Source organism: Lagopus leucura, unplaced genomic scaffold (genome assembly GCF_019238085.1).
Source record: "Lagopus leucura isolate 7727_CA_CO unplaced genomic scaffold, USGS_WTPT01 Super-Scaffold_810, whole genome shotgun sequence".
Lineage (NCBI taxonomy): Eukaryota > Metazoa > Chordata > Aves > Galliformes > Phasianidae > Lagopus > Lagopus leucura.
The window spans coordinates 7,050,127-7,063,333 of NW_024962261.1; the positions used below are offsets into that span (position 1 = coordinate 7,050,127).

The window sequence follows — 13,207 nt, forward strand, 5'->3', positions numbered from 1 at the left end:
CACAACTATTTTTAGTGCTGTGTATTTAAAAAGTAATTTACATTTAGATATTATTAGATGTGCATTTACTTTCAAACCAGAATTACACAAAGTTTTAATCACTAAATATAAAGATGCATTTTAGCATATGGTTTATAATTAGCATTTGTAATTCAAGCCATAAACAATATAACTAACTACATTTATTGGTGGAACTTTACTTCCCACACATGTTCAATCACTTTCAATTATTTCCCCAGTAGTCTACAACTCAGTACAGTACAGAAAATGTGTGCCTACACTGCAGTATCTGCATAACAGTTTCTGTACATTCACTTACGATGTCATAGATCTGTGCTGCTCTTCTTATCGTCTCGTGGCCACAAACATGAAAACAAAAAGTTGCAAATACCAAATGAAATATTAGATGTGGCATACATTTGAAAATTGTAGCCAAGTATTACTGGCTTATTTAATAAAGGAATTCCAAACCATAGCTTGACTTCTGTTGTAAGATCAAATTCAAAGCAAAGACCATTTGTTAGGTATAAACAAAAATGCTTCTCCTTTTTTACTGACTTCACCACTGCTGGTCAGTTACTTTGTTGTGAGTTTGGTTTCTTTACCGAAATGAGTGGCAGGTACCTACATTCCAGCGCTGGATGTGGAGAACCAACGAGTAGAGGAGAGGTAGAGCTGAGCTGTTTTTTCTGTATCTTTTCCCTTAGAAACTTCACACAAAGGAGCACCTGGACTTTCTTCTGCCCTTAACAAGGCTGAAAGTTTTCCTGTGCTGCTTCTGAACAGCAGCTCTGCCTTGATTTGCCCACATCATGCTACTGAACTCCATCAGTAAGCCACTGCTTCATATCAGGTTTCTTCTTTGCTTAACACGAATGTGTCAGTTCTGTGTCAAGTGCCTTACACAATGAGGAAGTGATGAACTTAACATCTCTGGTAATTGAGACAATTTTAAATAACTGGGATAGATCTAGCAGCACCAAACATGCAAAATGAGTTTAAAAGATTCATTGAAAACTCAATGAATCAATGAATCAAAACTTTTCTGTCTTTTTCACTTGTTTTTTTTTTTTTTTTCTTCCTGAAGACGCAATCAGACGCACCGGGCCCAGGCATAAACCTCTGCTCCAAATTAAAGCCATGTGCCTCACAGGACAATCCTGTAAGAGGAGCAGGGTCAGGAGCAGCTGTGCAGAGGGTCTCTGTAACTTCTGTAACCTACACTGCTATAGACTGCTTGACCCAAAATGCTTGTATAGCAAGTGTAGGGGTGGTGTGGCTGCTACATGGTGCAGCTGCTATACTACCCCCATCATCTAGCCCCAACAAAGCATGAGAGAAAGTGAACAAATACATATTTGTTCAGTATACTGTACTGCTTCCCCAGTATACTTCAGTATACTTACTGACAGTAACTGCCCATCAGCTGCTCCATTTCTTTCTTTCTTTCTTTCTTTCTTTCTTTCTTTCTTTCTTTCTTTCTTTCTTTCTTTCTTTCTTTCTTTCTTTCTTTCTTTCTTTCTTTCTTTCTTTCTTTCTTTCTTTCTTTCTTTCTTTCTTTCTTTCTTTCTTTCTTTCTTTCTTTCTTTCTTTCTTTCTTTCTCTCTTTCTTTCTTTCTCTCTTTCTCTCTTTCTCTCTTTCTCTCTTTCTCTCTTTCTCTCTCTCTTTCTCTCTCTCTTTCTCTCTTTCTCTCTTTCTTTCTCTCTTTCTCTCTTTCTCTCTTTCTCTCTTTCTCTCTTTCTCTCTTTCTCTCTCTTTCTCTCTCTTTCTCTCTCTCCCTCTTTCCTTCTTTCCTTCTTTCTCTCTTTCTCTCTTTCCTCCCTTCCTCCCTTCCTTCCTCCCTCCCTCCCTTCCTTCCTCCCTTCTTCCCTTCCTCCCTTCCTTCTTTCCTTCTTTCCTTCTTTTCTCTCTCTCTCTCTCTTTCTTTCTTTCTTTCTTTTGTAATTGCAAAAGCTCATATGGATATAAAGTTGAAGAGAAAGGAGAGCATAACAAAATAAAATCCCACAAATTAACACTGTGAAAAAATAGTTCAAGATTTTTTTCACTTATACCTCACCTCTGCTTAAGCGTATATATTATTTTATTAAACTCCTTTCAGTGGAAGACTGACTTCAAACTACTTCTACCAGAGCCAGGTGTTAATATCCTTTGATTTTTTTTTTTTTTTTTTTCTAAAACAATTGGGGTACATTAAATATACTTCTCAGGTCCAGTTTTGCATGACAGATATGTGATGTGCCAATGGTTATATATTATATTCTTCCTCTCAGGCATGTATCTCCTGCAGAGACAGCAGACTACAGAAGCTGACCCTTACTGAGACCATCTTGTCTCTCTGACAAAGATCCTTTTTAACTTCTTACTTACTGGTTACTTCCTGTGATGGATAAAAACTTTAGCTCAGCTTGTGATAATTTCACAGGCCCTGAGCACCCTGACCCTGGAAGCCCCAAGGTCAGAAGTCAAGTCTTGTTCTGAAACATCTGCGTGCTTCATATTAAAGTAGAACAAAAGTGAAGAAATATCCACCAGTGTGACAAGAGAAACAGGCAAAATGGGAATGACACGTTGGTCATCTGTTACCCATGCCACCTCAAGCCATTGACTGAAATGTGATGGAAAAACTCTGCCTGCTAGCTCTCCAAGCCTCCTTCAAATAAGTGCTTTGTTTGGGAAATGGTGAGAAGGGTCTCATTTTTTATTTCTGCCTTGTGTTAACTGTATGTATCTGTAGGTGTCCAGGCACCTACACAACATGGCTTCACAAAGTCTAAAAAAATTCTGCTAACATTTCATTTTCGAAAGATAAGGCACATCAGAATAACCTAGGTTGAAACACACGTCAGCTTAAAATCACAGCTTATGAAAGAGAAGATAGCAGAACAGATTCTTCCTGCTCTGCATGTGTCTGAGGAGCATCAACCATGCACAACACAGCCAGCTTAAAAAACTGTTGCCCGGAGTTATGGTCAGTGAAGGAGTTAATCATCTTTACTAATCTGGTCTCTTAAAATTTATTTTTGAGAGAACTTACTAACATGGTAATAAAATACCTGTGGAAAATGATCAGCAGAGCTGTTCTCAAGTTTCAAATCTATACACATTATACTCTTTAGTTTTAAAAATATTTTTCAGGAAACACAGAAAAAATCAAAGCGGCCTTAATCTGAACAAATGGAAAGAGTTAATAAAAATCTAAAATTCTTAAACTAACTGAAGTATTACCTATCTGCATTCTTACACACCTCCCTAGAAGCATTCAAGGCCACGCTGGATGGGGCTTTGAGCAACCTGGTCTCATGGGAGGTGCCCCTACCTATATAAAGGTTCCTTCCAACACAACCCATTCTATGATTCTCTGAATATTTTGTAGATAGAAGTTTTACATATATATCAGCTAATTTCTGTTTCTATAAAACTAACACACTTCTTGAGCGCAAAAACAGGGCTTTTCTTTTTAAAGTTTTCTTCAGTAAAGCATCTCCTGATTACATCAGTATTTTACAATTTAATGACCACACCTACATTATTTTATACACGCACGATAAATTGACCAGGTGAATTCTTTCTGTTTTAGACAAGGTGAAGAAATTTGCCTTGTAGAGATTAGACCAAAAAAACTGACGAAAAAGATGGATCTTCAGCAGTCCTAAAATCAAGGGTGGGAAAGCTTTAGACTGGCCAGAATTCTCCCCAGCTTAAGTCACAGCAGGGTTTATCCAGAGCTAACTAAACTGAAGAAAGTCTTTCCACCAGATTCTGAACTCATTTGTGGAAAAACTGCAAAATCATGTAAACCTCCAAATCTCTCTTCACATTCAGCTACATAGAAGAATGTGCATCTATTAATTATGACTTAGCATTAAATTGTTATTTATTCCCAGTCTTGACCTCCAGCCTCTCTAACCACAGACCAGAAACTTGCTGAGTCCTACCTTTACTACAGAATCTGAAAAAGAAGGATTCAGTGAGCTTTATTTTTCCACAGTTTTTCAGATTAGTGGATACATGGAACCTACTGTCTAACTCAGTAACAGAGGTCTATGCAGTGATCTTCCAGATTCAAAGAAAACCTCATAGACCTGTATGTGAACACTGGTCAAACTGTTCCTAAACTGCTGTTTGAAGAAGATAATAACAAAGAACTTTGAAAATCTGTGGAAGACCTCAGGAAAGAAGGCAATGAAAAAGGCATACTTACCAACTCTACAAATGCAAGTCCTCCATAACTGTGAGCAACAAAAAACACGTTCTCTGCTGCTGACTGGGAAATAAAATGGTCCCAAACATAAATTGCATGTTCTTCTGGAGATCCATTATCCTGCAGAAAAAAATCACATTTGCAACAATTACCTGTTAGCAACTGGCAATTCTGTCTAAAAGTAACATGTTCTCCCATACACTAAAATGTATTGTTAAAACAAAATTCAAGCTAATAATACTCTTGTGTCAAAAATGAGCAGATTCATTTGTCCAAATAAAAGAAATCTAAGATTGCAATTTAAATGCAGTAAAACTGTTGTTTTATTGTTACTTATTTTAATAAATACAACGAAAATTATGCATCTGCAAAATTTTGTCTAAATACCACGATGGCAATTCAGCTAAACAGAGGCATTCAAAGAAATTATGAGCCACTGCTCTGGTTTTCATTCTTTTGACAACTCTTTGTCAAATATTTGCTCACTGATGGTTTGTTTAAAGTAGTTAACTCTTAGTCTGATAAAACAAATAAAAACGAGTATGAACAAGATAAATATGATTTCAGACTTTAGAATTTTTTCGTATTATGCTCCAGTGGAAATTTGCCAAAGAGTAACAACTAGGGTATTTGCAACTACTCTTTGAAATGCTGTTTTTATTTGTTTTGAAATGTAGACTATGAGATAGAGGGCAGATAAACCACGTTTTGACTGCTTACGTATTAGCCACTATGTCAGAGTTTCTGGTAGTTGGAGGACTGTTTTTTGTTATTGAATAATAACTAATGGATGTCAGTCAGAGAGCCACTGAAAGCACTGTAATCATTCACACTGATGTTAGTGCACTGTCCTCAAACATGTGGGGATGTGCAGTGCTATCTCTACCTTTGAGACGATCAGAAAGCCCTTCAGTCCTCTGTATTTTACTTCTTTATCAGGCTGTCTGTGGCATCACTTCAAATTTGTCTAGTCTCAGGTGGCATGAGTTTGATGCTCAGTTACTTCCTGCCTCCCACCAGGATTTCACACCTCTGCAGCACAACATTACAGACATTTTCCAGCTCCAGAGCTTTTATGCCAGGAAGAGCTGCTCAGTGAAGGTCATGTAATTTCCTAATATTTGCATCCCTTTGCTCTTCTCCACCAGTGCCTTCATATCACTAGAAGACACTGACAGATCATATAAGCCCCATTTCCTTGGGGAAAATAGAGTACAAACGAGCAAAAGCCACTGGAATTAAAGTGATAATTACACTGTATGAACAACTGTAACTTTATAAAGAACGCTGAAGTCATAGTCTCATTCTAAAATACAATTTTGGAAATTTAAATCTCTTACGGTTGTCGAACATGAGTGAGAAGACAGACAACTAAATAACTTGGTGGATGTAGGCTTTTACTTCTATTTTCATGCCTAGTTTACTATCCTAAATAAGAATGAGATAGTTACAAATACTCATCGAGCTGGACCAAAAGTGTTACAAAGAGTCATGTGCTTAATTTTTTTTCCTAAGTTTGAAGAGATTACAACTTTACAATCATATTTGCCAAAAAGCAGTAAAGATATTCAATTTAATTCTGGACAGATTCTTCACTTGACTATAACAGAGTTTCAAATAAATTTGTGTTAACTACCACAAGCCACCTCAACACAAGAAAAGGCTTATTTTCTTTCAACCAAAGTTTGAAATTTGATTGTAAAGATAGAAGAAGGAAGTAAAGACCCCTCCTTTCATGAAGTACGTTTTTTAAAAGAAATTTCATATGGAAGATATGATTAGCAGGCTAGTTAGTAAGATAAAGCCAAAGAAAACCTCATATGTTTCTTAAGGAAAAGGGATATATTCTAAATATGATACATAAGGAAAAGGCACATTAGAACATAGGGAGAATTTCTAAATGACCAGTTTAAACTAGAATTTTTTTACTTTAAGTAAATTTGCGAAACATATTTGTTTTTTTTTTTTAATAATAATGTTACAATGAATTCCTGTAACAGGAATTTTTGTGTGGGTATAAAACCGTGGTTTAATACTCTAAGTAAAATATAAGGCTATTTGTGGTTAACTTTGTGTTTTCATACATTCTGTAATTATTATTCTCTGTGCTGCCATCAGGAGAAGCACACCATTTCAGGATTTCCACAAGACTAAGACAGCAGCAAGAAGCTTCTAAAGGATTCTAAAACTCAGCCTGAAAAACTTGCATCAATTAAAGCATAACCAGTGGTCAAGTAAACCAGATCATTAACTGCACGGCTTCACAGTCGAGTACAAAGAACTTTATAAAAACAAAAAGAAATGAACTGGAATTAGTTACTTATAGACTGTAACTACACACTCCTTTGTTACTGGTAGAAAAAAAAAAAAGGCAGGATAAGCTGTACTGCTATACTCACTCTGCCACATGGTAAGGGGCAGAAATATGTGAAAGATGGAGTTTGGAGGAGCAGTATATGTTTAAAAGTAAAGCCCTTTCTTCATGGCATCTGCTTTTTTTTTTTTTTTTTCCTCATAGCAAGCCACTACTTTAAACAAGTTGGGTGGAGAATAAACCAGTGCCATGTCCATACAAGAAACATCTGGCCATGTAAGTGGGCACAGCAGACTGTGGGGTACTGCAAGTCTCCTTAGGATACTGAATTGCTTTCTATCCATTAGGACCTGAGGATTAAATATATCTGCCTGGCCTCGGTTAAATTATGATGCTGAATACTGCAGTTTCAATATGGAGGTGATAGTTTCAGGCAGCTGTTGCTTTCCTTCTTTTCATTGCAGCTAAATACAATGCACTTATATACCACCTTAAATGATTTCATAAACTTAGGGTCTCTTGGCCGTGCTTTGCATAATTGTCTATATGATTGTACAAAAGAAATGAAGAAATCATATTATGTGACTCAAAAGGCTGATGAGGCTTAATGCATTCTCATTTGTAAAACAGATTGAGGTGGAAAAGCGCTAGGAGAGCTGAACTTGGATTTCCAGCTGCTAGAAGTCAGTTATCTGCAACCAGTAATTCTATGTCTAAATAACTAGTTTGATTTTTTGGAGCTCTGCTCAGCGTCACGGCTGAGGGTCTTCAACACCCCAGATATATACAAGAAGATATAAAAGTAAAAAATATTAAGAACCTTGTTAGAAAAAGGCCTCTGTGTGATACATAACCAGTGCAAAGTAACCTTAAAACACACAGCTGTCAGGCTGCTGCAGTTCTGATGCTGTGATTCTGCTCCTGCACCTGGGCTTGCTCAGTGGTGAATGGAACATGGGAGGCATAAGCTTTGCACATCATGAAAAATCTTACGTGGCTCCATTTTAAATGGAATATTATCAGATAAGATTTACCCTTTAATTCACTAATAAATGAAAAGATGTCCATGTCTTTTTCTTAATAACTATTATATTTCAATCCCTTTTACTGCTAAGATTAGAATGAGTATACCTCATTTACTACTGGTGACTACCAACACTATGGAGACTATTAGATATTGAACACCTGTCACACATGCACACAGCAGAATCCACTGAAAATTACCTCAGAGATAAAAGGAGTTAAAATCACTTAAGAGAAGTATTGCCAAGGTATTTCAGATTGCTTACATTATATTTATTCCTATTCTTGAAGGCTAGAGGAGGAATATGTTTCTGAAACTAGCTGTAATATGGTGCCCATAAAAATAATACAGAATGCAAGTAGCCACATAGTCCTGGTCCAGTTAATGATCAGATTACTTAAAAAGATGTGCTTACCACATGGATATATTCCTTTTCAATGAGAAATGATCATCAAGCCTTTGCAAATAGAGTAAAAATTTGTTTCATGTGGTAGAAATGAGTATTCACAAACACTTCCTTAAGAACAGATGCCTTTTTCTAGTGATAAAAGGCCTTTTTAATTTTCGCAGTATTTTTAAACACTGTCTATTAACTATGTATAGAAAAGTCTTCACTTCTTAAACCAAATAGCTATCACTCAAAAAATGATCACAAATGGCTAATATGGAGCTTTTCATTTTAATATCAAAAGTTTAATCAAATAGTTTACTAGCACAGTCTACAAAAATAATATGACACTGATTAATAAATTAATGTTCCTCATCTATACGAAGCCATTTAATATCCCAGGGCCAGAACCTCTTCCATAGCCGCAAGCTGCCTGAAGCATCAGATGGAGGCAGAGAGGAAGCTGTGCTCCCTGGAGCTCTGGCAGGGTGAGCAGAGCCCTGGGCTGCGCCGACCTGCACAGCTGGGCTGGCTCTCAGGGACCTGGGCATGCTGGCATTCCCCCATTCCTCCCTTGCCCTGTATACAGAACTGCCAACGATGGTTTGCTGGTGAAGGGCAGTGGAAGAGCCCTGCCCTTTAGTCCGCATATAAATACTCTCTGCTTTGGGCTTCTTGTCTTCTGAGGCTTTTCTTTGTTACCTTTGTGTTCTTTTTTGGCTGGCTGTCTCTTGTTTCTGTTCAGTAACTCATTCCTATTTTGTCTTGGAGCTTACAAAATGCCAACAGAAACACTCTTTTATACCATCCTGCTCCTAATCTCATTTCAAAAAGAGGTTTGCTTGGCAAAAAACAGACTTGCACCTTTAAAATTCTCCCTGTAATAGTTAGGAGCTGTGAAACAAAACAAATGCTTGTGGGTAAATTCTCTCGCAATTCATTGTGCAAAGAAGCAGAGAGAGAGAACGCATATTTCGGGTTGTCATTTTTCCCAATATTGCTAGCGCTGAGTTGAAAGGTATATAACATTTTAATGGCTAGAGCCATTAGGAGTACCTGATAAGCACTGTGCATACAGTGAATACAGTGTTATGTTATGTTGCTTTCAAAAACAGGTTGAATTTACTAATATAATATCACAGTCATTAATTGTTAAATACCAAGCTGAAGTGATGCAGCAACCCAAGCCTTATCAACTATGCCAGATTCTAACACCTAGACATTGCAAGGTTTGCAGTTATGATGGACTACCTGAGTTGATAACACATGGAATTATCTAAACAACATTTGCATATTTGGGTAATTATTTCCTAAGGTTAATTAGCTCCTGCAAAGCAGCTTGGCCTTTGAGACTGCTTACTGTGACAGGTTCACATATTTCCTGTTTCAATGCCAAAATTTACAGTTCTTTTTTTTTCTTTTTTTTTTTTTCCTCTTTTAAATAACCTGTTGCTGGAAAGTTGCAAATGGGGCAGGAGCTTAAGGGCCTGAAACACTATTTACTTTATTAAGGTAAGACAGCTCGGATCCCTTCCTCCACTTCAGATTCATCTCAACTCCAAAAAATTGAATCATGAAAATCAAATTTGTTCTAATCTCAGGCAACAGCTCTCTGAAAAGTCATTGTTTTTTTAAACTAACGATTTGGAATCACATTTTTTTCAATAAGTAGAAAGGGAAATGCGTACGCATAGGGAAATATGCCATACAACTGAATAGCTTTTCGACAATTTACTTGAAGGTGGCTTCTATAATTACCAATTATCATAGCAAAACAAATCCTTCTAGATGAGCTACTGTAAACAAGTATGGTACATATGTTAAATATGGGAGAACAGAACTGCACACTAGGTTTCAAGCATAGATAAGAGGAAAGCTCAGATTTCCTGTTTCCAGATCTTGTGCAATTGATCATTCCCTACAAGCAGGACTTTTGTAACTGTACACAGCTCTTGCTGCTCTGATGAGACTTTGGGCAGAGAAACTTTAGCATGCACTCCACACTTCTGAAAATCACCGAAATAAAAATTACATATAATGTAAACATAACCATATAAAAATATAGCCCAGAAAAGTAGCAGTTTGTCACTGAAACCATACAGTATGAAATGTGTTTTCAGTGGTGACTGGCTAACACTGATATTTTTTGTACAATGAAAGACCAATTTTCTGTAAAAGAAGACTCTGTTCTCTTAAAAGAAAATCATACGTTTGTAGCTCTGAAATGAACAGCTAAGAAATATAGCATGTTCCCTGCTGGTAAACAATTCTTCATTATCATAACCAGACTCACAACAGCATCAATTTTGCAGTGTTCTTAGACAGTGGATCCCAGAAAAGTTATATGGATGTCACTGCAAACATTCTTTGATTAGAAATTAAAACTTACAAAACCATATATATATATATAGCTTGCTCTGAAAGTAATGCCTCCATTTTATTTCCATGGAACTACAACAGATACAAAGAGCACAAAATCACCACTTGATAGAGCAAATACTCAGCTGCAGAACACTATTTTTCAACGCTGTCATCACCATTAGCTATGCATTTTCACCAGTGATGAACAAGAGCCTGTATGCCACACGTAGCAATCTGTTGCTGTTGCCAAGGCTGAAACGCACCACCCACCACCTCACTCTGCTCTCACCCACTGTTTGGTCTCCAGAAACTTTCATAAGGCACTGATGAATGTCAGTGGGTTCCATTTTTTTCTGCATGGAAGAATTCAGTGACACACCTTTGCTTCATCCACACTTCCATGTCAGATGCCATTCTGTCAGACTGCCCCTCTGCTGCCATCTGTCACACAGCAACAACATGTAATGGGATACTGGTGGGAAGGTTCCACCTCTACTGCCGTACCACCAACATCTGCCTGTGACATCAAGGACCAACATAATAAAATGCAATGCACTGCTTTTGGAGCAGCCCTTGAATATATATGCACATGTAAATGTGTATACACACATACAGACATCTGTATGTATATGCATGCACAATGCAAAGATGGCAAATATTGAAGAGAAATTAATAGGAAGGATCCTAGCTCACTTTACTGTCCAGATACAATTTTTGTAGTTCTAGTCTAATCAGGTACCCAGTTAAGTCAGGAGGAACACTGCCATTTGCTTTAATACTAACCGAGTTAAAAACAATGCTTAAGTCCTTTAAAGAACTCAGTAATAATCCATAACTATACATGTTAGGCTCGACTAAGAATATCTGCTTCTTCCTGTCTTCACATTCTCCCTCACAGTCCTGATGTTCTACTGCACCATCACCTGTTTTGCTGCAGCCCTACTCTAACAGTTCCCTTCTTGGCTGAGGGAACTAGGATTGTTCAGCTGCAGGAGGCTCAGTGGAGGTCATTATAGCTCTCTACATGTCCCTGAAAGGAGGTTGTGGTGAGTTGGGGGTTGGACTTTTCTCCTGTGTAACCAGCAATAGGACTAGGGGGAATGGCCTCAAGTTGCACCAGGGGAGGTTTAGGTTAGGTAGCAGGAAAAATTTCTTCTCTGAAAAAGCGATCAGGCACTGAAATGGGATGCCCAGGGAGGTGGTAGAGTCACTGTCGCTGGAGGTGTTCAAGAAATGTTTAAATGTTGTAATAAAGAACATGGTTTAGTGGGGAGATATTGGTAGTAGGTGGACAGTTGGACTGGATGATCTTGGAGGTCTCTTCCAACCTTGGTGATTCTACGATTCTGTGAAAGGATCAGTGCTGGAAAAGAGACTTGAAGGGCAAGAAATCTGGAACCAAAAACCCAGCCAGCACATGATTTGTTCCCCAGAAACAGCAGCTATGGAGAAGACAAATGTAGGGAAAAAAACAGAAACCAAAAGCAAGAAAAAAGTGGAAGATCTCATTGTTCTCCTGCAAGACTGTCTGCAGAGAAGACTACTGTAAAGGGTCTATTTCAGGTCATTAAAAAAAAAACTGACCCCTGAAGGAATTCCAGTATGCCCTACCTGCTAAAAATTCTTTTCTACCTTTTTAGTCACAAAGTTGAAAGAATTCTTACACAGGTATTTCAGAAGTGCTTCCTATGAGATGCCTGATTTGAGGATAAAAGTGGACATTATATTAATTACTTACGGAATGGCAGGCTGCAGCAGACAGGAGATGAAGGTGACAATATCAGGATAGTCTCAGTAGCAAAGCAGAGGCGACTGGGAGAGAAGGAGCCAGGAGCAGAGGCAATGGTGGAGGCAAGTTTGTAACAAATCTTTAGTACAACAATACGCGTCTACAATTCAGGTTAGCACGTGCTAATAGCGGAATTTGGAAGAAACAATAATAAAAATGGAACACTGGGGCAAGGAAGTTGCTGCATCCTGAGCAGAAGGAAGACTGCATGAGAGAAAGAAATGGCCAGGGAGGTTTTATTTTCACACTTTCCACATTAAAATAATAAAATCCAGCACGACTTATCAGTTATGTAGGTGGCAGACTGTGTTCATGGCTACCAAAATCTGGTGAAGTTTTAAGGAAACACAGAACGTTATATTTGTAAAGGTTCCACAAAATATGATACAAATGCTTTACTGGTGAAAGGAGTTATTTTATTCAACAACTGCGTTCATATGCATTCAGAAACAGTCACATTGTGTTTTTCCTTATGACCTTAGCAGGGATTAAACCAAGAGCCTTTGGATACAAAAACACAAGCCTCCTCTGCTTATCTCATAGGAATAACTGGGGAAATAAAAAGACTATATTATCTTTTAAGGACAACTTCTAAGAAGGGAGCAAGATATATAGTCTGGCAGGAGGCAGTGGCTGCTTTTGAGAAAGTAGATACCAGGTATCACACTAGTTCAGTCAGGTCAGATATGGAACTGTAGACATAAATAGCATAGCCAAGGTTATTATTTGGTACATACCTTCTGAAAGCAATACGGCAAAGTGACTTACGGTTGAATTTTTCTTATTACAGATCTCAGTCTTATTCTCAGATCTTGAGGTGATTCTGTGTAATTTCTCGCGCCTATTTTCTTTGTGAAGTGAGCTAGTGATGGAAGTGTTCCCAATATTGCTTATGAAGCCTTAATAATAAAGCTATTATGTGCATACAGTCAGCCACAGAAAGGAAGACTAGAAGTCTTATGGACTGCAGTCGAATCCACTTTGTATTAAGTTATAGTATAGTCCCACCCCCAAAACTCAAGACAATTTATCAGCAAAGCAGACAGTCTTGACAGACCCAGTAAATGAGTACATACTACATGAAGCATCTAATGTCTGGCATATCTAATAGCCAAATAAAAGATGT

At 37.7% G+C, this 13,207-nt stretch overlaps 1 protein-coding gene across 6 annotated transcripts in view; it reads right to left on the minus strand.

Annotated features, from left to right (window-relative positions):
- FAM172A (family with sequence similarity 172 member A) overlaps positions 1-13,207 on the minus strand; it is a 257,802-nt gene that overhangs the window by 94,800 nt on the left and 149,795 nt on the right. For all 6 annotated transcript variants that reach the window (XM_042866181.1, XM_042866178.1, XM_042866179.1 and 3 more), the window contains one exon: positions 4,206-4,325. In XM_042866181.1, the coding sequence (XP_042722115.1) occupies positions 4,206-4,325 (120 nt within the window). The remainder of the gene's footprint in view (positions 1-4,205; positions 4,326-13,207) is intronic.